General features: G+C 35.0%; 3 protein-coding genes across 6 annotated transcripts in view; 1 reads left to right on the top strand and 2 right to left on the bottom strand.

The window, feature by feature from the left end:
• The window catches only part of LOC138317395 (small ribosomal subunit protein eS19), a 332,587-nt gene that overhangs the window by 13,182 nt on the left and 292,391 nt on the right, over window positions 1-27,014 (bottom strand). The window lies entirely within an intron of this gene.
• LOC138317374 (uncharacterized) lies at window positions 2,440-19,428 on the top strand. 2 transcript variants are annotated; one of them, XM_069258990.1, is made up of 8 exons: window positions 2,440-2,616; window positions 3,671-3,793; window positions 11,247-11,418; window positions 16,029-16,188; window positions 16,425-16,492; window positions 17,086-17,158; window positions 17,840-18,022; window positions 19,095-19,428. In XM_069258990.1, the coding sequence occupies exons 1-8, from the start codon at window positions 2,555-2,557 to the stop codon at window positions 19,178-19,180; spliced, it is 927 nt and encodes a 308-aa protein (XP_069115091.1). In that variant the 5' UTR covers window positions 2,440-2,554; the 3' UTR covers window positions 19,181-19,428. The 2 variants fall into 2 exon arrangements, with proteins under 2 accessions (XP_069115091.1, XP_069115092.1); XM_069258991.1 differs by lacking the exons at window positions 2,440-2,616; window positions 3,671-3,793 and adding an exon at window positions 9,653-9,894.
• Window positions 20,355-23,550, bottom strand: LOC138317375 (uncharacterized). 2 transcript variants are annotated; one of them, XM_069258993.1, is made up of 2 exons: window positions 23,330-23,550; window positions 20,355-21,487 (listed from the first exon to the last, which is right to left on the bottom strand). In XM_069258993.1, exon 2 carries the CDS (start codon window positions 21,483-21,485, stop codon window positions 20,736-20,738), a length of 750 nt encoding a protein of 249 aa, XP_069115094.1. In that variant the 5' UTR covers window positions 21,486-21,487; window positions 23,330-23,550; the 3' UTR covers window positions 20,355-20,735. The 2 variants fall into 2 exon arrangements, with proteins under 2 accessions (XP_069115094.1, XP_069115093.1); XM_069258992.1 differs by having other exon boundaries at window positions 20,355-21,490.

Raw genomic sequence — 27,014 nt, forward strand, 5'->3', positions numbered from 1 at the left:
ATTCCCATTTCAAAAATTAAAAACCGTTTCGGAAAGGTAGTGGGCCTTTAATATTCCGTCTTTGCATATTACTGAGTTAGTTCCCTTGTGGGTAGGTCCGATTGTTACAACATTAATTTGTGAGCCCGATTCACCTCGTTTTCTCCGAAAAGTATGACGTCACAATCAATACCTACCCGCAAGTACAGATAACTATGTAATATGCAAATAAAAATTAGTCTAAACGAAAGATTAATCATATTCTGACACTTGTATTTTCTTGAAAGACTATATGATTAGTCATTAATTCTATATTTTTTGTAGAAATGGGGTCACAATTAATACCTCACTATTTCCGGTACATTATGTAGCATTTTTAAGTAGAGTGTCCATATTTCGCCATGTTAGTAATTTATGAAGATAATTTCAATGTCAATATTCAAATGATATTTGGTTAATTTATGCCCGTGCACTATCATATAATTAATGAATAAGCCATATATTCAACATTGCTTGGAATCAGACACAATAAACAACATTTCTACCTGGTCAATCTCGTCGATATCCCCATGTATACATGTGGTTGTTGCGCTTCTTATAAGAACCGTGCTGGATGTAAGGATCTGAATGCTGATGTGGAATGAGATGTATGTAATGTTCTTTTATTCTTATACTGTACGTTACATTTACCACGGGTTTACACTACTAAACTCTATATGAGACGCTTTTGAACAAGGAATAAAAAAAAAAAAAAAAAGCGAAAAAATAATCTCAACAAATACTTATCGAGTCAAAAGAGACACCAACGTAAAGCTTATTTAATTTCACGATGTCTAGTACTTGTTTTAACGACGGAAGATTTAGAAGAAATGTCGTAAATTTTCATTAAAAAATACGACATATCATGAAATGACGACCCGCTTTAGACAATAAGACGGTAAACCTCGCAAGGTACATGTATATACATCAAAGGTTGTACCGACCGACTATTTCCCGAAAAGAATTATTGAGTATTTTTTACTGTAACACGGGGCGTATTGTTGATATGTAGGGCAAAATTATCGAGATTATAATTACTTTAAAAAGAGCAATACAGACTTTAACAATATGACACGGAATCATATTCGGTAGCAGATTTACTAATAACAATAAAAATCTCAGTGTAGATATATGTTAATCTTATAAAAATGATTTGAAGAGTGAAAATATGCATGCCTAAATCTCACAGTTACTTCAAGCAATTAACATGTTTAATCAAGTAAAACGTTTGTTTGACGACGAATTGATTACCAGGAGCAAAATCACCGACCTAAGGTAATTAATCCATAACTACTATCCTAATTTATAGACTTTGGTGTGTCTCGGCCAGTGGACAGAATCCAGAGCCTTCCTCACAGGGGCGAACGCTCAACACAAGGCTAAAACTGAGGCGGCGTCAAGGGAGACGCTAGGAAGAACAAAGTTAGTTAGGAAGAAGAGAAAAGATAAGATCCTAAATTAAGTCCCCTTTTACGACCATGCAATAGGGGCAGCAAGTACAATTCTAACGCCCTACCTCCACCAAATTCTATAAAAGTGGTAGTTCCTATTCCTGCATAGCGCTCAGCATACAGGGAGTGGGACGACTGGTTCGCCCGTTGTCAGTATAATGTGACCGGGTGAAGTGTGTTGCTTGGTGTCTTCGGCGACATGCCTCAGTGTTAAATCACTATAAAAAGGGCAACCGTTCCACTATACAAGAAGACACAACATGAATATACCGCAGTCTCCCAAAACACACACCTCGCACAACATGCACGCAACACACCGCATACATGGGAGGCCGTCCTTACATGACCATAGCTGTTAATAGGACGTTAATTAATCAAACAAACAAACAAACAAACTTCTCCAATTTGGTTTGGAGCACGAGGCACTTTATTTTCCCACCCTGTATCGATCAATATGATTACATCACTACGTCCCCGGTTTCTCGAAAAAAAATCGTAATTCAAAAACTGACATAAGTCATTTTTTATACTTTACATGAGGGAAAACTTGCTTCGAGAAGAAAACAGAAAAAGGAAACTCCCAAAGTATAATCGTAAAATAAACTTGAATCAAATTAAATAAAAGTCTATTGGCATGTGTACAGCGCATATAAATTATTGATTTACATATTTAACATTTGTATAGAACCCTAACAAACTCGAAACATTATAAAGTGGCTTTCGAAATAATCAAGGTTAAAAACAGACGTAATGTTTTATCTGTCAGCTAACAAAGTTAAATGCTTTATTGTGAGCAGATATTGATAAATTCTGAACCGCCTTCGTTGCTATTATGTTTAGCAATGTATTTATCAATTGTTTTCAATAACGTTGCTTTAAATTTTTTATCAATATCTCTCAAGCGTTTGGTAAACTTGGACGCGCCGACAAGAATTTTTCGTCGTCAAGTGGCATGTCGCTGCATTATGACGTCATAATGACTGGATGCAGTTGCTACGAATTGGCACAGTCGGGACACACACACAAATGGATATGTAACGCAAGTGAGAGTACAGAAGTGTAAATTTTATTCCTTTATATTGAAAATGTTGGAACGCCAACATTGCCGGTTCAGCCAGAGACCCAATGTATACCCCTACAACGCAAGGTGAGTTTATACATGTATTTATCGATAAATGATTAAAGTGTAACGATAGATTTGCTTTGTGATGCGGTCGGAAAGCCAATTCGCTGTCACCGTTCCAACTAGTTATCGCAATATAGGTCTATATGTTTAAAGTACCTTGATTTCAGTATTATTATTTATATTGAGTAGGATTTAAATGCACAGTGTTTGTTTTATTTGGTCTAAATTGATAAAGGACTCTTGTGTTCTTTCTTTTGACTCGTAGGATTTTTCTTATTGTATCAACACTAACGTTTGTTCGCCTGTTCTTGTTTTTACATAGATAGCTTTATTGCTTTATTTCATAGAATGGGAAACTGGTCAGTGAAGATTCAGTAATGATTTCGCCAGATTTTTTTTGTCAATTTATACTGAAACAACAAAACCATAATGACAATATAAATTCTTATTAAATAACCAGGAAGATAAAGTATTATCAATGTATATGGGTCGTGTATAAGACAATGTGGTGCTGTAATAAACAGTGTGTCGGTAAAGCGAGTGTTGTATAAGACAGGGTGTCGGTAAGGCGAGTGCTGTATAAGACAGTGTGTCGGTAAAGCGAGTGTTGTATAAGACAGGGTGTCGGTAAGGCGAGTGCTGTATAAGACAGTGTGTCGGTAAAGCGAGTGTTGCATAAGCTAGGGTGTCGGTGAAATGAGAGCTGTATAAGGCAATGTGTGATGGGTAAAGCGAGTGCTAGAGATCACTCCTGGTACAAGAGGGTACCAAGAAGTAGGGATCCGAGAGAGAACATTGTGGTACGCCTGGAAATATAACAAGGGGGTTACCGATAAGTACGTGCCGAGGAGAGAACTTTGTTTGACTCCTTTATAATCATAAATTTCTATCGTTCGCCATTACTCCTCGAAGAAGCCACTTCTCAGAAGAAAATCCACTAAGCATGACGCCCATGTAGCTATCGCAATTTTTCTTAACCTCTTATGTCTCATACTTAGCACTATCAAAATCGGTTGTTATTTTAGTATTCATTCCTGCTAAAATGAGACATGTATGTAATGTCGTTTTCCTTTAGGGATGATGGAATACCGAAGAACCGGACAACATGCCCTTTGTTTTATCAACAGGAGAAGGCTAGGATTAAAGACCCGGAATTTATTCCCGGAGATCCGTCCCTGACAGGAGAGCATGTATCTAAGTAAGTATACAGAGGAAAAACCCCTCCCTCACCAGGTCCCCTGACCGGGAGAGGGCGGAGATGTACCAAAACAAGTATACAGACGACACCCCCTCCCCCACCACAGGGCACCTTTTCCCCCACCCAGGGCCTCTGAGAGGAGAAGAGGTATCTAAGTAAATATACAGCGGATACCTTACCCAGGTAAGTATACAGAAGACACCCCCGGGCCCCTAACCAGGGGGAGGGTCATGTGCCCAAGTAAGTATATAGCGGATACCCCACCCAAGTAATTATACAGAAAACATCCCCTCCCCAACTAGGACCCATAACAGAACACGCACCCAAGTGAATATAAGGCAGATACGTATTCCCCACCCCCTCCTCCACCACAGGGCCTCTGACAGGAAAACAGGCATCCAAGTAAGTATACAGTGGATACCCCCCCACCCACCCCCAAGTATACAGTGGATAACCCCCTCCCCCTGCAAGCAAGTTATAATACAGCAAACAGTATACATTTGATGGGACTTAACTATTATAATACATGTCATTGAGTGAATCATAATTGCATTTACATTTACTTTCTTATCATCAGAAATTCTTCCGCATGTTTTGCAATTTAGTGGAATGGCTATTGACAATCTAATGTATTATAAACACGTTTTCATACATGCAACGCACTATGGTAAGAACTTAATACCATACAAAAAGACATGTGATAAAGGTCTTTCTGAGCAACGATTCCGAAAACACAAAGTCCAATTCCGTCAAGTAAAAGCCACAAAGTGTAGTATGTCATAATCCATATTCGTGCCCGGAGACTCCTCGCATAGCTTTATAAATAACGATAAGGAATGTGTTTAAGTGTGAACAATCAGAAAACACACGCATGAGTTTGTAGACACTTCTCAATCCCTGCATTATTTGCGTAAAACGACTTTGACGAGATCTCGACATGAAAAGTCACTCTCACTTTACACTTGTAAAGAATTATTTCTCGTTCATTCTGGCGATATATAATGAATTTCAATGAGATTCGTAAAGATTTATAAAAGATAAGTGGTAGCTTTGTCAAAGACATTATTTTTCTGATGGGAAAATACATGTCGGCTCTATATCGCACATTTGTGTATAAAACTGCAAGGAATTAATGCTTTGTTTGACTGAAGACACACATTACTTTCAGTGTGCTTCATGGTATAATTTCTCACGGTTCTATCGATTATAGTTCTTTTTATATAAATCTAAAATGTTAAGATTTTTTTTATAAAATGTAACATTGTGTTGCAGCAATATTTCACATTACCAATATTCGATTGTATTATAATAACAGAGTACCTATACATCGTTCGCTCATGCATGAAAAACAATGCAATATACATGTAGCTTTCGTGCAAAGCTTTTCCTCAAGTGGTATTTATATACATGAACAGTTAATACAGCTCCCAATTTCTTTTTGCTAAATCTTGTCTGTTTTCGATAATTACCTTATAGCTGTGATTTATATATCGTACCTATTCCCACAGGGACCTGTCACGAATTTTTTAAACTAACAGTATACATATATATATTATAGTATCTACATTATTATTCTAATATGGCCCTTTCCAGAGGGAACTGTTTTCCTATAGTGTTGTCTGGTGAGATATAGTCCCCGAGTCGAAGACGAGGGGACTATACATCGCCAGACAACACTATAGGAGAACTGTTCCCGAGGGAAAGGGCCATAATAGATTTAGTACGTCACATGACATTCATCATGACGTCATATATTTGGTCGCGTGCTCATTCCCGGGGACTATACTTTGGTATAGTTCCCGTAGTCAGGTATAGTCTCCCGTAGTCAAGAAGGACAGGGAACTGTCGCAAAATAGACCATGGCTGTTATCCAATCGCATTCCTAGTAATTATCATGTGATGTACTAAATAGATGTATACTGTTGGTTAAAAAATTTCATGCCAGGTCCCTGTGCTGATTCCTATTCCTAGTTTTTCTTAAAAGAAACATACGATGAAATGACAGAATAATTCGGGAGTATATGTTTCATTGGTATAATAACTTCGTATCATTTAAAAATTTGTGCAGTATTCTCACTCTATATCCTTGCCCAGTTTATTTTTTCAAATATATTGGACCTTATCTTGATGATAATTGACACACATGTATATATGTAGCAGTTTCGCTTACTACGATATGGGACTTTCTGTATGTTCTTTACAGAAGCAACCTAAAATTCATAAATATAGAGTATCTCTCTCTTGTCGCAGTCTCGACATTTCTGACATCACTCAGCCACTTTTGTAATTTATTGAAATTTAACAGGCGGCGTAAAAATCCCTGATCTATGTGAACCTGTTGTAATCTGGTCTAAGAAGTCGATATTTAGATAAAGAGGCCATCCTTATAATTCATATCGAGTGAAGCCAAGTCGTTTGTCACCTGATGAATGAAGTTATCACACAGTCTAACAACCCTTTAAATCCTTTAATCTGTGGGGACATCAAATGAATCTCTCAGGTCGTTTTTATACACATGTTGAAAGAAGTTCATAAATATTGCCGGGGCATTTTCAAATTTTAAATTGCTTCTGAAAGCAATAAAGTTTTGATCATTTAATAAGATATGTTTTCAGTCGATTTCTTCATGTAATATCTCAAAATCGCGGACTTATGGTGCATCATGGCGAGATGAAGGTGGTCTTATCAGGCTTGTCATTTCATATTAAATTTATAATATAACTGCCTCTCTCTTTTCTGAATGTTCTGCGTGGCCTCGCGGTGCCATGGCTGGGACGGGTATACATTGTTCTCTGATAGTCCACATCTAGCTATCCAACTTGCAAGTTTGAGGAAAAGCAAATGTGCTGAATGTAGATCGGCGTTTTTTTCTAGCGTCTCAGGAACATTCGGATGTTCAGAAATGGTGTTCATCACTAGAAACAAAAACCATACTTCTCACGGACTTGCTGCATTACATAACTAAAACTCTTCAAACGTCACTGGTTGTACAGTAGGCTTGAATTTATTTTCGACTTTTGTTACTTTTTCACATGCGAAGGTTTATCTGAAAACCTCAATTAGACTCCGTGTACTTGTATCTGCGTGTGTATTGACAAACTCGAAATTCAGAAACTAGACGTCCGACCAAAGGTATTCATAAAATATGTTCCTGTTAATTATTGATCAAATCTTTGTTTCATACTTCGGATACAACCTACAATGGCTTCGCTTGTCTATACATGACAATTTGAAATCTTATGTATATGCGGAAATTACCTTATCCGGTATTCTCTCGTTCGGTATTTGAATAGTTGAACAATTCTTTTGGAGACCTTTTTCTTGTTACCTTTCAACGTCTTTGTCATACTTAAATATCCGCTCCAAGTTCGAGGAGGTGACAGATGTGTATTGAAGGAAATACACAGAATACGATGAGAATCAATGAAAGATTAGATGTTTGGTCTCTATAACAATACCATATACTAAGTGAGAACATGTTGTTTATCTTCTATAGTATAGTTATAAATAATGGATTTGCTTTTACATGAAATAGTTCTCAACGCCCTGTCCTCGCGTCTATGCAATATTTACTTTAAAACAGATACATTTAAAAGCCAAATGTTGTTCATATTTGAAGTACCACAATTCGTATGATTGTGACATTTATCAGTGGACTCTATATAAGGCGAGAATAGAATAGTTCACACGTGATAATGGGACATAGCTAGTCATTCTGTTTTATCGACAAGTTCTCAAAAGTCTCTCATTTGTTGCAACTTATCGTTCGTTTGATCATAAATAATAAATGAAATGATGATATCGTTAACAACAAAGTGTGTTGTCTGTTGTTTAATACAGCCAAATCTGTTTTCACGACCACCTTCGTATGGAGATCATGTGCAAACATTTATTGGTGTACGCCAAGGTGGGGTCATATGTCCTCATTCTTTAAACTTTTAAAATAGTTTGGAACTGATCATCAGAAAAACATTTAACCGAATTTACAAGTAATTTCAGAACACATTTAAATAATTGCGACAAAATTTGATAAAAACTATAAGCCCGTGTGGTTGCGCAAAAGTCGGATGCATTCTCGCGTTCATAAAACCCTAGACAGAGAATAAGAAAATCTGTTTCAACGTTACACAGCAGAATAAAACTTCAGCGTTTTGATTACAAATCCGTTGATAAAATTTGTAACATTCGTATTTATCAATTCAGTTAATGCGACGACGTAAATACATCAGGTGAAAATGACATTTATAAAATTTGGTCCAATTTTCTAATTCCACCTTATCGGTACTCGACATTCACTATGTATAAATGAATAGTACATTTATCTGCCTTATCTAATCCATACATTGTACTATAAGTGGGTTTTTTCTTGTTGAATTAATACATTAAAATGCAGTTTTCTTTAGCAAATATGGGACACTTAAACCTGTGTCTATGCGAGAGGAACAGCGATTGCTTTCATCTACTGAAATGCTGATAGTTTAAATTTTTCCATTTTTTCATTAAAGCTTCCCTTCCTATAACAGAAACTTACGCCTTTTTATAATACAGACTTTCTTTTTAGAAAGTAGGTGATGTTTTTTTCGAAGAACAGAAATATGTAAATATCATTCAAACTTGCTTGTAACGAGCATTTTCATTGGCTTAAATATTGGTGTTATTGACCTCATAACGTAGAAATGACGTTGTCATTTGTAACGTCTCATGGGATTTGATCATTCAACAGCGTATAAATTAGATTAGATTAATTTTTAAGAAGTGAGTTGAGTGAAAGATTGTGTTATGGTGCTTTAATATAAATATCAGAGTGTATTTTCATACTTTTTTTTTACAGTATATTCAGAATTTTCTGTTATAAGTTCATAATATAAATACTTATTTTTAAGATCAGTATAAGTCTGGTCTCTATCCATATATTGCAATAAGTACAAAACTACCTAATATATTTAACTATAGTTGGGTTTTTTTCTGATAAAATATCATCCTTGGCATGTTTCAATTAGTTAAACATATTTCATTTTTCTTTATTCATTTTGAGTATCATCAGACCGGATGCAAATGTTTTAGCATGTTTAAACAGACTCCGCCATTAACACATCAAACAGTGTTGGTTAATCTAAGTTTTCTTGACAGAGCAATATTGAAACTGTAATATAATTATAATTTTCTGTATAATAATGCACATGCTAAATTGCACTTGTATCCCGATTTTACATCGTGAGGGTTGAAAAGTAAGTAGTATAATGGTTTAGGCGAGTTTATCTTTAGTATTGATAAAATGCTTATCGACTTTAAACCCATTTGTTAGGTTACCGGGTATGAACTTGACAAATAGAACACTTTACTAGTACCAATCGGATTATCGCCTATAACAAAATATTGTAATAAAATTACACTAACTAACGCCAATTATGTTTGGAGATGTTTCCAAATCTGCTTTTAACATAAGCTGATACTTGTAACACTTAAATAGATTGCATTAAGCTGTTTAGATTTAGTCTGTTCTACCGGGGGATTGAGATCTACCTACCGTACCTGTAATAGGCATATTCCTGACACGTCTGTCAGATATATATTCGCTGTGGGTAAGAGGACTGTAGCACGTGGACAGATTTACAGAACAGATTACAGGCTGAAGAAGGAGAAAATAAGTTTTACATATCAGTATAAAGTTCCAATGGTTTGGGCCAGACAGTTTTAGTGGTAATGTGACTAGAGAAACAGCAGTTTATCAGCATTAATATCGTGTCAACATGGGATGATGTGATTATGGATAATTGCACAACAACGGGGTTTGGATAAGTTAATTTTCGAAAAAATCTTATTTCTAAAAATCATGTCATCGACTATTCACACCAAACTCTGATTATTTTTTGTCATCTAAGAAAAAAGGGAAAACGGTAGTGATGACGCACGTGCAAAATAGCGACATATTTCAATTTTAGATGAAAATGGAGAGGATATATTTTCTATTAGTGATATAAAAATAAAATAAAAGTGTGTTGTTTTATAATCTGTGATATGGCAGGAGCCTACAAACCGATTTGGTCCGTCCCTCGTCGGGTAGTGTTACATGACTCCTACAGCAAATATGGACAAGACAGGTGTGTATCAGTACATGTGTACTTATTTATGGCATTTATAATAGGCTATGAATGCCAACTGATAGAAATTATTCAGTAATTCAAGACATTGTATCATCTAAATATATCGTTCTCTTAGTAACTCTGTTAAAATTATGTTTACCAAATGTGAGTCTGTTATTCATGCTACATGTATAACTATATATCATATTGTTAACACAATTACGTCATAGTTACATTACGTCATGATCATTATTTGATCAATGCCAAACACTCAGGTATATTGTATGTCACAATGTATTTTCTTATGATCATCCATACCTCTGTACGTTTATGGGAACAGTTTATACATACTGAACATGTTTATTATGAGGGTTTATAAAGTATACGTTTAATAGAGAATTAGGAACCCTGAGTATCGCTGTCCCTGACTTCACATTTCCCATAATGCACTACGCTGCTCTTAGTTGATTGGCTATAACAATATTTAACTGAAAGTTCTAAATTATTGTTAGAGATTGACAAACAAATCACAACCATGGTTCGTTGCACAACTACAAATGAACTCTCCAGCAAGCATACGAGAGTTTGCTATGTATTAATTAGTGATCGATCTGTCGTGGTATAAACATGTCTGTAATGACAGATAAGAAGAAACATGAGAAATCTCAATTGTAAGAAACAAATGTTTTACGTTAGTTTTGCATCTTAATATACTTGGTTTAAATAGTATAACGTTGTCGTATGATATGCTGCGGGCCGAATGTCGTTTGTCTGAGTACGTCAGACATAGCGTTTTCCTGTCTTATTTTGTTCTGTATTTTGGCGCAGATTTCCATTGCAAGAAGGAATATTTTATTGACATCACTTACATTTATATCATATCGGTGGATCTTTTTGAAATAAGTGTTCGATTAACACATATACATCTGTAAGTACAAAGTGGTTTCTATTCAAAACTATATGTTTATAAACGTTCTCAGTCGGATCGTCTTGCCACAGTCTTGACCGAGGTGGTCACAGGGAGCCAATGCAATTGATGTTGTCATACTTTTCATGTATTTGGTGGATGGACTGATGAATGTACCTAAAATTCATGTGACTTTTTTTCAGAAAATACGAGATTTGAAAAATTCATTAAAAAATCGGGATATTTCTGTTTTATTAGTAATTATCCCGATTAAAAAAAAATCTAAAAAAAATCACATGACTAATAAGTGTATACATCAGTCCATCAAAGAAATACAAAAATGTGTATGACAACATCCATTTTCGTCGAATTGACCCCCAGTGCCACAGTGGAGATGGTTTGCTGATAATACATTATCGTGTTTGTATTTTTTGTACAATATGTGTCTTACTACAATTAACAGAAACAAATACAACAGCGCTTCCTGGCGGTCGGAAAACCAGGTGAGATACAAGGTGATTGATTTTTCCCGCGTTTCTCCGGATAAAGCCCCTTTCCTGTTGACAACATTGGATTCAAGGCGTCACACTCCGCAGTCCAGACATATTTTCCACATACACCGTGTAAATCAGAAGGTAAGTTAAGTTATATCACGCACATTATCTCAGAGGAATCAGAGGCACGAGTGTAATATTCTATTTATCGCATCTGAGTTATAATGAGGATGTAAAGAAAAATAATTTCAATTTGTTTCCGGATTAGAAATTAAAAATCAGTTCCATTTTTGCGCTGTCTGAGATTTACTTTTCCTTTGCATGCCATAGTGTCAAACCGAAAATAATGCATGGCTCCATCACCAATTGGAATCCCCTTATTATTTTCTGATTGGCGGAACCCGATCTCACATTTCTTGCCTAGACACAAATTTGAAACTGTTTCCCTTACATCCTCATTATTACTCAGATGTGATAAATAGAATATTACACTTGTGCCTGTGACTTCTCTGAGATAGTGCATAAGTGTTGAAAACTAGCAACTAAAATGTCGCAAGAAATCAGTTGGCTTACAAGAGATAGTAAACGGCGAATGTTCTGAGTAGGGGAGTATCGTGTATGTATACGTTGTATGATTAAAGATTCTAACTAGGTAGATAACACCAATTCTAATTCTAATATGTTTGTTCCTGTACTCTTTTAGAAATAATTCACGAAGTATGAAAATCAGGATCGTGTGGTGTCATGTAATATATGAAAAAGTACTTAGAGAAGTGATATTTTATACAAAATCAGTACAAAATCGCGTGGTTAGATAATTCCCATGTTTGTTTAATACCGAGTGCGTATTACACAGATAGAGATATCCGTATTATTAGACTCAACACCTTGTATGAAGAATCAAATCAGAGACACTCTTGTGAATGTTACTAATCTTAGTATCTCGCCGAGCTCTATTGAGTCAAAGTACTTGATCGATTTCGCAGTTTTCTTTATCTTTTGAAAGTATTGAATCGAGTACACTCTACCCTATCAGAACCCCGATAAGGTATATGGACATAACCTTTAAATATACCTAATACACACATGGTACGGTATGGTTGTCGGCGCTCCGACTTTTCAATATCACATTCAATTAGATGTGCCATTCAGAGATAACAATTGAAATATAAAAACATATTTTCATGCCCTTAATGGTATGTTTTCCCAATAGTCCGTTCTAACAATTAAAGAATAACACCCTATTGACATCGATTGTAGACTATGTGTTCGGTATAGAACAGTCTGGACTAACATAGACTCGTAAGAACTTTCTAAATATAACGCCATGCACTTGCTTTTAAATATTGTAAGCCTATAACATACGCATTGTCGCTAATTAACATTTTTATATGATTTTATCTCGGGTTTGACGCGACTTTTAATATATTTAATCTTTTGTTGATCAATGTATGGACTCAAACACGAACATACCGTTTGTGATAGGAACACATTGGATTGCTTTTATTTCGTCGGTCTAATCGATTACATTTTGAAATACAAACGAAATCAACAAAACATTTTGATTTGGTTTTCATAGAAATTTCACAGATTAGCGATTTTCCAAGTTGTAATTCCTGTTTAAATTTGAATACTGTACGTAATGCTATTTGAAGCGAGACTGTGTCAGTGAAAAGAGAAGATATAGAGTCTGGTCTAGAGCAGTAAAGAGGGTAGTTCGAATGTTTTAGTATTTAGGAGATATAAGGAATTCTATGTAGGTATACCAATACCGAATTGCAGATTAAAATGTACGTCGAATGAAATGGATTTATGATGAGACAGACATTTTCCTTTTCATAAAGTAAAAACATCTAAACGAGTAATTCCACTACTCAAAAGTAGTACAATGTTTGCAACGGAGACAAATATTGGGGTATGACAAATTAAATGCGAATCGGTAGAAACTCAATATGAGAAACAGCATATGATTCCGATTTATATCACAAGCGGTTCAATCGCTCGCTCCTGGGAATGGCAAGGCTTTAAAGTAAATATTCAATCATAACGTCGGGTTCACTTATCGACTATGGCGTGGAATAATTCTTAATTCACAGGTACGTTATACAAAGCACTATCTGATACGCCAGCAAATATAATTATATTTCTTAAAGATTGTACACTAATGTATAAATCTATATTGATTCCTGCAAATGTTTGAAGTAAATTTTAGATAATGTACCAATAGACCGATATACAGCAGCCTACTTAGTAAGATCTAGTGATCAGTCATATCTCGTTCAGTTATGTTGTAAATTCCCCCCACTTATTTACTGTACATATGAATACATAACTAATATTAATTCTGATTGTAAAACCTTTATTGCTTTATTCGTGTGAAGTATGGGGACATGTAGATCTTTTAATGCCAGATCGAGCTCATCCCAAATATTGTACATTATTACTTGAACTAAAAAGTAGTACCGCTAATTATATGGTCTATGGAGAATTTGGCACTTGTCCATTGGAGATATCAGTCAAAATAAGATTGATTTCATATTGGTTACAGCTGACCCATGCATATGAAGCAATAATTCCATTCGTGTAATGTTATTCTGTATAAACTTCTATGTTATAGTCCTAGTCACAAGACGTAGGTGACGAATTCCTTTACTTGCTTAAATGTCCATCATTATCTGGATATCAACAGGTCATCTTTCATAGAGATAGCTACTTTTGTAGGGAGAACAAATACATGTATACTAAAATTTAATTAATCAATAAATAAATACCACCAACATTTACACTTTGAGTTCAACAAAATTTTATATTTTTTACTTTGGATTATTTACAAAAAGTTCTCTCCCCCATCGCGAAATATTATGTATTGTTATGTTTCATTGAACTCATTGAAAGTTTCCTTTACTAACGATGCATTATCCCCATAAACACTTACTTTATATACCTAAAATGTACGTCTGTTTATCATAATGTGAAATGCCAAACTATTTGTATTTTGTATTTTATGTATGTGAAAGAGAATAGCGTTTAAAGTTGAAAGTTGATAAAGACAGCCGTGGTGATATAGTTACGTTTTATTTATGCGCTTACAATTCCATGAGTCTGTCAGTGTATTTAGTAAATGTTTTTTTGTTCCTTTTTAGTTTGATGTTGTTTTGGGTTTTTTTTCGGGGTTTTTTAACAGATGTTTATTAAACACTTTTATAGTTATATTATAATTCTGTAAGACTGTTTGCTAATGTTTTTCATCCGACTACTAAGAACATGTACCTGGTCACAAATGTCATACTGGAATCAGTGGTTATGTCCCCTCGCTTTACAGTCCTGGTGCATGAAAGTAAGCAATAAATAAATAGGTTGGGATTAAATAATGTTAGTTACATAAGTAGCGAGAAAATAAAGAGAGATAATTGATCTTTAAAAACCTATATCGGAAGAGGCGAGTTAATCCTATCCAAAGTTTTGTTGAAAAGAAAATAAATAAATATGTAAAGCTCATGATTATGTCTCTGTTATGTAAAGCTCTTGATTATGTCTCTGTTATGTAAAGCTCTTGATTATGTCTCTGTTATGTAAAGCTCATGATTATGTCTCTGTTATGTAAAGCTCTTGATTATGTCTCTGTTATGTGAAGCTCTTGATTATGTCTCTGTTATGTAAAGCTCTTTATTATGTCTCTGTTATGTGAAGCTCTTGATTATGTCTCTGTTATGTAAAGCTCTTGATTATGTCTCTGTTATGTGAAGCTCTTGATTATGTCTCTGTTATGTAAAGCTCTTGATTATGTCTCTGTTATGTGAAGCTCTTGATTATGTCTCTGTTATGTAAAGCTCTTGATTATGTCTCTGTTATGTGAAGCTCTTGATTATGTCTCTGTTATGTAAAGCTCTTTATTATGTCTCTGTTATGTGAAGCTCTTGATTATGTCTCTGTTATGTGAAGCTCTTGATTATGTCTCTGTTATGTAAAGCTCTTGATTATGTCTCTGTTATGTGAAGCTCTTGATTATATCTCTGTTATATGAAGCTTTTGATTATGTATCTGTTATGTAAAGCTCTTGATTATTGTGTTCATTATGTAACGCTCTTGATTATGTCTCTGTTATGTGAAGCTCTTGATTATGTCTCTGTTATGTAAAGCTCTTGATTATGTCTCTGTTATGTAAGCTCTTGATTATGTCTCTGTTATGTAAAGCTCTTGATTATGTCTCTGTTATGTAAGCTCTTGATTATGTCTCTGTTATGTAAAGCTCTTGATTATGTCTCTGTTATGTAAAGCTCTTGATTATGTCTCTGTTATGTAAAGCTCTTGATTATGTCTCTGTTATGTAAAGCTCTTGATTATGTCTCTGTTATGTAAAGCTCTTGATTATGTCTCTGTTATGTGAAGCTCTTGATTATGTCTCTGTTATGTAAAGCTCTTGATTATGTCTCTGTTATGTAAGCTCTTGATTATGTCTCTGTTATGTGAAAGCTCTTGATTATGTCTCTGTTATGTGAAGCTCTTGATTATGTCTCTGTTATGTAAAGCTCTTGATTATGTCTCTGTTATGTGAAGCTCTTGATTATGTCTCTGTTATGTGAAGCTCTTGATTATGTCTCTGTTATGTGAAGCTCTTGATTATGTCTCTGTTATGTAAAGCTCTTGATTATGTCTCTGTTATGTGAAGCTCTTGATTATGTCTCTGTTATGTAAAGCTCTTGATTATGTGTCTATTATGTAACGCTCTTGATTATGTCTCTGTTATGTAGCCGATATGCTCAGTCCAGACGTGGCCGGACGACCCGAAAGATATGGAAAAGAAGGATAAAGGAACGTCCATCTATATGACGTCATTTAAACATAAGAAAACCTCGGAGTTGCCCAAAGTCATCAAAAGGAATATGAAGGAACGAATAGCCGAGGGCATTGGTAATTAAATATAAAGTGTACCATTGTCCTTTCAACATTATCTATTGACATTTCTACTATATAAGATTTGCTCTAGTTTAACATTTATTATCAGCCATAATTGACCACGTCTGAAAACCCCTTTTGTTGCTCAATATAGTTACACTTTAATAACAATATATTCTGTTTAGTTTTGAGGTTATTCATGCTTGTTGTATATTCGAAACCTGAATATTTCTTTTCTCTTTGTGTTTTAGTGCCGTTTAATCTCCCAGAAGACAACTTTGATATCAGATCAGAAATGATGCTTCCTGTTTGTGAAACGGTAAGGTCAATATCAGTGTAAACGTTCATAGATTGGTTTGGCGTAACGTCCCTTTACAACAACAAGGTGATAAGGGCGGGCTCCCAGTGTACTATGTTTGTATGTTTTGGGAGGCTGCAGTATATCCGAGGTGTCTCATTGTAAAGTGGGATTCTTGTCCTTTTACATATTGCTATGTCGCTACATTCTCGTACCCGTTCACATTATACTAACAATTGGCAAATGATTTGCCACACTCCCTTGGGTATCTTGGCCAGAGGACAGAACGCAGAAAATTCTTCATAGGGGCTAACGCTCAACCCAAGGCAAAACGTGAGACGGTAACAAGGGGGAAATGAGCAAACAAATCATTGTATTTTAAGCAATTGTGAATAAATAAGTAACTTGCCATTCTGTGTTGAGGGAGTATGAGTTCGTATTATGTTCCTTCTAAATGAACCAACCAAAAGTGCTGTTCCTTCTATCGCGTTCTAATTAAACCAATCAAAATCTCAAGATTTTGCTGCGTTCTGAACCAATCAAAAACGTCTTTACATTCGATTTCTTTAAAAAAGCATATGAAAGAGGTTTTATTTTGTATCGTTACGTTGCAGACACGGATTCCGTCTGCCCCTCATCCACACAAGTATCTGCTCCGGAGGAGGAAAGTCCCGCCCCAGTTTCAGTGTAAGTCCATGATGTGTTTTTAAAGTCGATTTATAACGCCCAGCTACTTTTTTTCTGCCAAACGAATTCTTCAATGTGCAGGCTATGAGACATCAACATCTCATTAAACTTTAATATTGTGCCAATATTGGCCGCGGTTACATTAAGACGATCATTTAAAACATTTAAAAGACATTTTAAGTCTGCCAATAAGACTTCATATATGATAACGATTTCTTTTTACTTGCAACAGAAGTTAAGATCATTCGTAAATATTCGAATATACTACATATATACGCAATTTCGACATTTACTAGCATATGTCGTCACTATATTTTTGTCACCAACATAATAATACCATATATACGTTGACATGACATGATTAAGATTTTTTATCTAGCTTAGCTACATACACTCAGTGCTAACTACATGCAGTTAGTGATAACTACATTCAGTCAGTGCTAACTACATGCAGTTAGTGATAACTATATTCAGTCAGTGCTAACTACATTCAGTCATTGCTAACTACATACAGTCAATGCTAACTACATACAGTCAGTGCATGGACCAGTTCTGACGCTTGGAAACATTTTAGCATCAGGCCAGTGGGAATACATCGCGAAATCAGATGAGAAAAGTGATTTATTCCATTCCCGGACTGCTGTATACATTGTTTCTTAATTACATTTCTGTATATTATAGCACATGGGATATTCTACAATAACAATGGCGAACCGATAAAGTCTCAGTCTATGGACCGCCCCTTGTCCAGGCCTCCGCCAATGAATGACAACTCTGCGCACGTGAGCATCACGAGTTTGTGTGGACAGGACTTCACGCGGAGGCGTTATATAGCGCCACCTACAGGCATTTTGACTGTCACCAGTAAGTTTCATATTGTGATATTATATGAAAGTGTACAGGCATATATTTGGTATATTGTGGAATATACACTTTTTTTACGATTGTTTATGTTGTATATTGAAGAATTCACTTTTATTTTGCCTGCGTAAACGGTAGTATGAATACACTTCGCAACGAACATGTACTACATAGCTCAAAAGTATATATGTTAATAACTGAGTTCATATTACCTTACTGCACAGTGAAAGAGGAGATTAATCATTTTATGTACATCCCCGTTTTGTACAAAAAGAATAAAGCTGACAACGAAGGTCACGATATAATGTATGCAAATCAAACTTTGAACAGTCGAAGAAGAGAAAGAAATGCTTATAAATATATTCAATTCCATTTGAAATAGTATCAAACCTTTTAATGACATGGTCAACCTTGATACTCCGGGGGTTACTTTCACACTACGTACCTTGCGAATCTCTACAGTTGGATACATTTTGTTCTGTCAGAGTTACTCCCCTTATTTTCACTCTGATGATATCGCGTACTTACATGTAGTTTGGCGGACGCTAGATCTTGGGCAGAGGATTTGTATTGTCAAAAATGACGAAGCCTAGGACTAGAGCACTATCAAGGTTAATCAAATATGATTTTCAGTAAGGTTTTAGCTTTGTTTTTTTCTGATTAACGTCCGCATGCTATTAAGTTTTATGTCCCATGAGTGACAAAACAAACTCAAATATTTTTGTTTTGTCAGAATTGAACAATAAATGACATGTGCAAGAGTGACAGTAATGTTTCACACCGTCTCAAAAGTCAGAAACTATTTTCTTTTCAAAATATGATAAATTGTTATGAAATGGTTTTTTTTGGGAAGAACATGCACATAACCTGGAAATCTGAAAAAAAGTTTTGTTTCTTCGCGAAAGAATGTGTTTATTTTCATGTGCGTCTTTTTTGGTCTAGCTGGCTGGTAGCTAAGTTTAATAAAATACTAATTGGCGTAAAACAAAACATAAACATAATAGTGACCTTAGTGACCGTTTTGTTTTTCATAAGGATAGATTATTATTTTAAACGTTGACAACTTTCCTTTCAGATTTTGATGGCGGCGCCAAGGCGATTGGGAGTCATCGGTTTGATGAGAAATATTTGCCATTTATACGAGCCAAGTCGGTCATATAGATATCTTCAATCTTAAAGTGACTTATTAGTGATACAGTCAACAGGAAATCGCGCATGGACGTTTCACAAATGTTTTAAGGTTGAAAATATCATTCGCAAAATAACTATACAACTGTGATAACAGATTTTGTTAGAAAATTTATTTATATAATTTATCATTTTTTGTAGATTTTTTTTCTATGTTGCTATAATTTCGAGCTATTATTTATAGAAATGTTGACTTAATAAAATTTTTTATAAGAAACATATCTCCATAATAACTCTTTCATTATTTTTTAACAATCAGTTTGATAAAGTCTAAGGATTTTTTTGACGGGAGGAAGTGTGGAGTGGTAGCAATATCTAATTAAAATTCGATGTTCGTTATCTTCCCCGTATGATGTAAATAATGAACACGGAATTTTAATTAGATCGGGTGGCACAGGGGAGTATTTTGTATAAATGTATTCCAGACCTAACCACCAAAAAAGGCTACAGGTCTTACTAAATTGCTACAAGGTTTCCGAAACTGTTATTTCGTGAGACCATTCTACGGATTTGTTGGATGGTAACCTGCAAGACCCCATCGCTAAAGTATACTTCAAATTCGTGAATAGAGAGCGAGGTACGAGTTTGCCGTCCATGGAAACTTGCATGGGGAATCGCAATGAAAAAATTCTATATATAAAATAATACAATGCGATATTTTGCTATTTGAAAGATTTTGATGGGTATAAGGGAGACCTCAACACAGAATCAGATCTATTTAGTGACCTTATCTTTGGCATTCTAAGAATTGTTGTTGAGGAAGAAGCTTTAAATTTGATCTACGAAAAAACCTTCTTGTGCTATCTATGATGATATCGCTGTTTACAAACCCTTCATGGATTTGGACATTTATTTCTGAGCAATCACTTCTTCTTGGTGGATTGATTCGAACAAGTTTAAACATCATGCATTGGCCATTCTCCTCCTTCACATATCACGCGGATATCAGAGTAGATAGAAACTTACAATAAGAACTGAAACCTTCTCTCAAACACAAGAAAACTTTGTGCCAGATTTCGTTAATCATGAAATACGTATGCTCAATTAGGCACCAAAAGTGTTACATATTCGCTCAACGTATTTTTACATTGTGCAAAACCACTAATTTTAATGTTCTTAAGTATAAATTTTCACTTTCAAGGACAAATAACTAAAATAAGATTTATTTGCTCATTATAATTCAGTTGGTCGCTCTCTGCGGTAGACATTTTATTCGGAGAGGTCACAGCACAATTCATTCCGTATTGATCGATACCAATAGGATTTCGCTAACTGTTTCCAAATTGTAAGAACGTTGTCCTGGACATATATTCAAAATAGTGGTGTATGTGCTCACAGGGAAATAACCCTCACTTGATTCGAACTAACTATCGAAGGTGTTAAAACAATTTACATAAATACAATACATCTAAGCAAATTCAATAATTTATCAAAATATTTGAAGAAATAATAATGTTCCTCATAGCTTGATGTATATTTTGAATGCTCTGAATTAAAACACACAAGAATAGTAACTTTTTGTATTTATTCATTCGTCATCTGAACTTGATGAGCTGCTATCCGGTTCCGGTTCCGGTTCCGGTTCTGGTTCCGGCTCAGGTTCTGGTTCCGGTTCCTCGATTGGATCCGTCATTACCTCAGCGTCTGCAGTCTCCAGTTCTGTCATAACTTCAACTTCCTCTGTCTCTAACTCTGTATTTGTATCAACTTCTTTTGGATTAGAGAATATATTTTTCAATTGTTTCTTGACCCTTTTACAGTTTTTCTCGTGAATTTTCCCACCTTCTAGATCCTCCATAATGTCTTTGAGACCTCGCCAATCCCGGCAGCAAACAGACGATACACATATTCCCGCCTTTTTCATTTCACGTAGTCCCTCTCTGTTTCCCTCCTGATCTTCCTCCTCCCCATCTACACCGCGCAGCTTTACAAGCTTCAAAGACACACAGAGTTGCTTCTCCTGATCATGTAGCGACGTAATAAACTCGCTGAATGGATTGGAAAATGTTGCTGGTGGTGAATAATTCATATATAACTCTATGTTGAGATCGTCCCCCTCCAAAAGGAAAGGTTCGTTTGAAATCCATTCTAGACATTTGTCTTCTGCTTTTTGTTCTTCGTCTGCTTCTGAATGGAATATGTTTGTTTGCGTTTGTTTTCCGCCATCTTTACTTACAAAACAAACTGTCACCGTATCTTCTGGAAGTTCCTCTTCCTTAAACCCAGTATCCCACAGTATATAGAACTCTGGCCGGAATAAACACCTCTCATCCGCCATGTCTGCTGAAGATAGAACCAAAAACGGGTAAGTACCAGAGTAATTGCATGATAATAAAATCTCATTTGTTCATAAAGTACTAAAAAATTGATATAGATGATGAAAGAATTAGCGAATCAATAAATAATTAACTCAATGAAACTTTTAACGAATTAATGAATAAAAGAAACAACCAAATTGTAATTCTTGTAATCATGAATTAGTACCGGACAATATGAAATTCATCATCTTAACACCGAGTTAAAGTATTAATTTACTTTTTGAGATTTTTTTTTGTCACGGGTCTAACCGAGTTCTATTTTGCAGTTTACAGTCACACTGATAATTCAAAACTTGTTCAGTGCATAAACATCCTATTTGAGTTTTCTATTTTTTATAATGCGAAAAGACCCATATTTGACCTTATGATGTGTATAGCAGTAATGGACATTAGTACAGGACGCTCACTGTTCCTGATCATCTGGTTCTAGCACCAGTATAAGTAGTCTCCGTACAGATTCCATGTCCTCCGAGACTTAGATATCTATAGTTTGACTATTCTGTAGGCATGCGAGGTGTGCCCTATGTGTACGATACGGTGTACAACAATATAAATAAGTGCTTCATAATATACATGCACAAAATATTTTGTTGAATTCTAAAATATTTACATAAATTTACTTTCACTTACCACTTCTACTATATAAACTAACCAAAGCAAAGTGAAGTCTATGGTGGCATAACTGACACCCAAAACGTGACCATTATGACGTCACTAATGTTGGCATGGTTACGTCAACTGATCATCGTCAAAATGGCTGTTCCATCTTGTGGATTAAATCGTCGTTAAGAAACAGTTTTCCTTGTCTAACTTAAACAATGTTAATGAAAGACCCCAAAATGCTCCACCGCCGACAATTTTTTTAACTATCAAAAACAGGAGCAGAGGTATTTTTCTTCAGTTGCAAAAGTTTCTTACTTTACACCATTACCACCATTGAAAAGTTTGAGTTTCTAATTTTACTTCAAGTTAAAAATACGAAAAATAATTAATTGCATCCCGAAAAATTTCCGTCTTACTATATCCTATATGGAATGAAGTTCTGATTGCGCATGACCCAAAGGCGAAATAAATCATTTTATATTATTTTTTGTGTTAATTAGACACATATATATATATATACGATTAAACACCAATTATTGTTCAAATGATGAATATAATTTGTGATCTGTTGACGGTGGAGCATCTTTAATACTGTAAATGTAAGTAGTAAACTATCTTCCTATGGAATCTATGGTCTATTAAGATACCAGAGCTTTGCATCTGCAAAGCTCTGGCATCTACATGTATATAGACCATAGATGTCATAGGAAGATGCCATAATGCCATTCTACATTTACAAAAAAAATCGTGCAGACACGATAGGACGTAACCTGTGTAACATGCATTTTTAGAGAAAACGATAAAGCACACTGTGATAAAAATATAATTATTTTGTTTGTTTATCAAATTCATATCTTCTCAAAATAGCAATGTTATGAAAATTCATATGTAGAGACAGCCTGCATGGCCGAACAGTTGAATGACCGAACAACTTTCCTTTATACCTATATATCAATAGATTTCGTATGTGTGCCAAACGTATGTGTGTGTACGTGTGTATTTCAATACTTACAATGTACACACCTTAGTCAGCACTATATATGTATGTTTGTATATACATGTACACCAGGACAACAAATGAAGCACATATGAAAACAACAAGACTATGACAGAAAAAGAGCAGACGTGTACATATCACCAATAGCGTATACCTTTACCGAAAATATAGAACTACACAGGAATTCGGTGCTTTATTACTTACCTGTTCGACTTGCCAGTTCTCGGTTGTGTGACAACCTTACCAAGATGGCGGCCACAGGTGTAAATATTTGCCCAGTAAGAGTGTACACTGAAGGAGAGTATAAACACCACACCCCTCACCTGTAATTAGCTGACGGTAGAACACGAGCCTATCACACCATAGATATAGAGTATACGTTATTTACTGAAGTATATCCCAAACTAGATTTATATGGAATATATATTCGAATTGACAGGTTGTAAAAACTATATAACATGAACGTTTTATTCACATCTAAGTACCTGTGTACCAAATACGTATATCTTGTGAACAACACACATAGCCTTATAAGCAAATAAAATTATATTTGTATGTTTCTTAGTTGTTTTTTTTGTTCAAATACAACATTTATCACCACCCTCGTTATAGATGCCGGTAAAATGAGGATAGACAGACTGTACCATAGTCCCTCCTACCATTCCTTCCACCATCTGTCTATCCTTTCTCCCATCTAGCTAACCGCTGCAATATTCGTCACTTATAACCATAACTCTTAATTTAGATTACATTTCATAAGCCAAATACCGATGTATATGCATTTCAACTATTAAATTGATATATTGATTTTCAAAAAAAGTATTATTTTGAGTATCGTATTGATATTTGATTGGGAATGTATTTAAAGTGAACAGTCGGGCAAGGATGGCTAAAGTCGGTAAAAATGGTGTGAATGTATCCAGTATAATTTCTTATGAAATGGAAAAATAAAATCTCTCGTCAAAATCTGTCTGCGTACGAAGAAATTGATTTAAAGTTTGGGAATTCTAAAACGTCCTCCCGGCTCACTAAGTCCGTAGTTACATTTCCACACAGCCTCGCTTTCAATGCTTTCAACTATTCTTTACTTTAATGGTCAGAACTGGGAAACTAAGCAGAACTTGACCGTCGTATTAATATGTGAGAACTTTTGGAAGGCCAATGAACGCATTTAGACTGGTTTTCTTTGCCCGACTATTCACTTGAAACATTTGTAATATAAAACAGTTCCGTGAACCATCCACCTGTCCTCTTATCCAATCACATTATACAATTGACACATCTATAGTAGAATGTACCTGAACGAACACTTTGAAAAATAGAAAATATTTTTTTCACGCAATTGTTCTGATGGAGTGTTCTGATAAATGTAGCCCATCACTCTAGATCTACATACCATCGGTAAGTGCTAATGTGATATCGACTGACAGCTCAAGATCAGTTCTAATAGTAACTCAAAATGTTAGCGATGGCACCTAGACTTGCAGAAAAATAAATGTATTAAAAGCTCAAATGACATAAGTTTTAAAAGCTCTATTTTTCAACATTTTATTAAAAACGTTTACTATTCATGTTATTTATTTTGCAGTATTGAATAAATATGAGGCAAAATGGACATGAATTTTCAAACAATGTTAGAATCCGTTGCAATTCAAAGAATTTTAGTTGTGCAAATCTCATACACGATTTCGTCAATGTATTATTATATCACCATTCTCGTCGTTAGTAAATCAAATATAACCGATTTACCATCGCAAGTGTAGAACGTGTGCGTTAAATAAAGTTGTCTTCAAACAACCAATCATAACCGCATGGAATATATGTTAAGCATGATACATTCTGTATATATTTTTCAATATACCATGTGTTCGAATTGTTTTGTTTGGGTTTTATAACAATTTGGAGAACTTAAACTTGGATATTTTAAGCGTAATATAAAAAGATGAAGACGCGGAGATGACAATTAACAGATCTAAACAGATTTTTTTCTTCGAAATATAAAAACAACAACAGTATGTTCTTACTAGTAAAGTTTATTATTAGTGCTAGCGCAGTTGTGAACGTGAGAACGGACGAGTGTGTGTTTCTCCCGAGGGATGTAGAAGATGTGACCTCACCCGAACCTTCATCCGTGTATCGACATCTCACACCCTCGGGATACATTCAGTGTATCAGGGAATGTGGACGATACGCAGAATGTGGGAGTGTATCGTACAACAGGGATACACTTACGTGTATCTTACTAAGGAACACTGGCATGGGGGTATTGTTAGGAGAACCGATCATAGAGGTAAGTGGATTGACTGTTATTTACACTATTCATTCATCTGGCCTTCTCTTGTTATCGTTTTGGTATTATGTTCAAAATGAATGTTCAAGTTCTAGGGTTGCAGATGACATGTTCGCAAATGCGCTGTTTTACCGACTTTTATGGAGGGTCAAAATTAATTCTTTTTAGATCCACCCCATATTTTCATGAACTGAATAAAAGTCTAAAAATCATAGTTGAAGTATAATAATAAAAGAATAAAAGAGCTAATTGACTGCAGGTTTGACCTCTAAATATTTCACGATTTATATCCGAGGAAACCAAATTAAGGGTAGATGAACTACACAGACTACCTTCCTGTTCAGATGTCAAACAATGCTATGAACATATTTAATGATTAAAAATCCCAAATAGCATGACCCTGGTTATGAATGATTATAACGATTTTAAGTAAATCGTATTACTAAACAATACCTATATCGTTATAGGTGAGGGTATCAAATGTTTCAAAGACATACTCCGTTGATAAAGTATCCAGTGTATAGGAATAGACATCATCTATGGATAAAATGGTCAATATTTCAATTCAAATGATACATTACTGACACAAGATGTCATGGACATTGAGAGCATTTTTAATTTATAGATTAATATATTGTGAACATTTATTAATATGATAAGGAATTTTTAACACTTGTGTGACAACAATCACATGATTTATTTTCAACCTGTGAGACTTTCCCAAATTGTCATTTTCATCAATGTGATACTACTTAAAGGCCGACTACCTTTCCGGAGCAAAATTTAAAGGTTTACCAAAAGAAAATATATATCGATGGCTTAAGATGAGGTTACAACACCAAACATATGCAAGATTTCCTGTCTAATGTACGATAACAGTGGAGATTCATTTCGCTGTTTTGCCGTGTGGCGCAGTGATAGTCAACTTCCGCGCGGCATTTAGGACGACGGCGGGAAACATAAAACGACCCGCGTTATGAAAATTAACATTTTATTTATTCTAATTAAACAGTTCTGAAGGTGATGATAAGTGTGCTAGTAAACGTATAGTTAATAACTTCTGCGACTCTACAAAATTATTGATCTCGTTTTACATTCCTATTTTAAAAATTAAATGCCGTTTCGGAAAGGTAGTGGCCCTTTAAGTTTTCTAATTGTGGGTTTTATGTATTGTACTGCTATCCGTGTAGTTATCAGAAGAGGGCTTATACAGACATTGCCTGTTATTCAATCCCTTTTGTTATGACCATCTTACAATAAGATATTCTGAAATGAAATTAATCAACATGATTGGTTTTATCGTCCAATATCAAGGAAAGATATACTGTATAGTTGTTTTAAATACCCCAAAACAAAAGGGGAAAAGTCACAAGTAATATCATCAGCAATACGCAATATTGATAGAAATTGACAAATCAACTTTCCAGTATACGGTATATATAATATGACTGAAGGCAAGGCCTTAAAGGGCGCAGCCAGATGTTTTAATATGAATCATGCACGGCATACTCTACTTGTTTATTTTATTTTCTATTTCATGTAGAAGACATAATTTAGAAATAAAAGAACACACTTTAAACTATAGAAGTATATGATGTG

This window comes from Argopecten irradians, chromosome 3 (genome assembly GCF_041381155.1).
Source record: "Argopecten irradians isolate NY chromosome 3, Ai_NY, whole genome shotgun sequence".
In the NCBI taxonomy this organism is placed as follows: domain Eukaryota; kingdom Metazoa; phylum Mollusca; class Bivalvia; order Pectinida; family Pectinidae; genus Argopecten; species Argopecten irradians.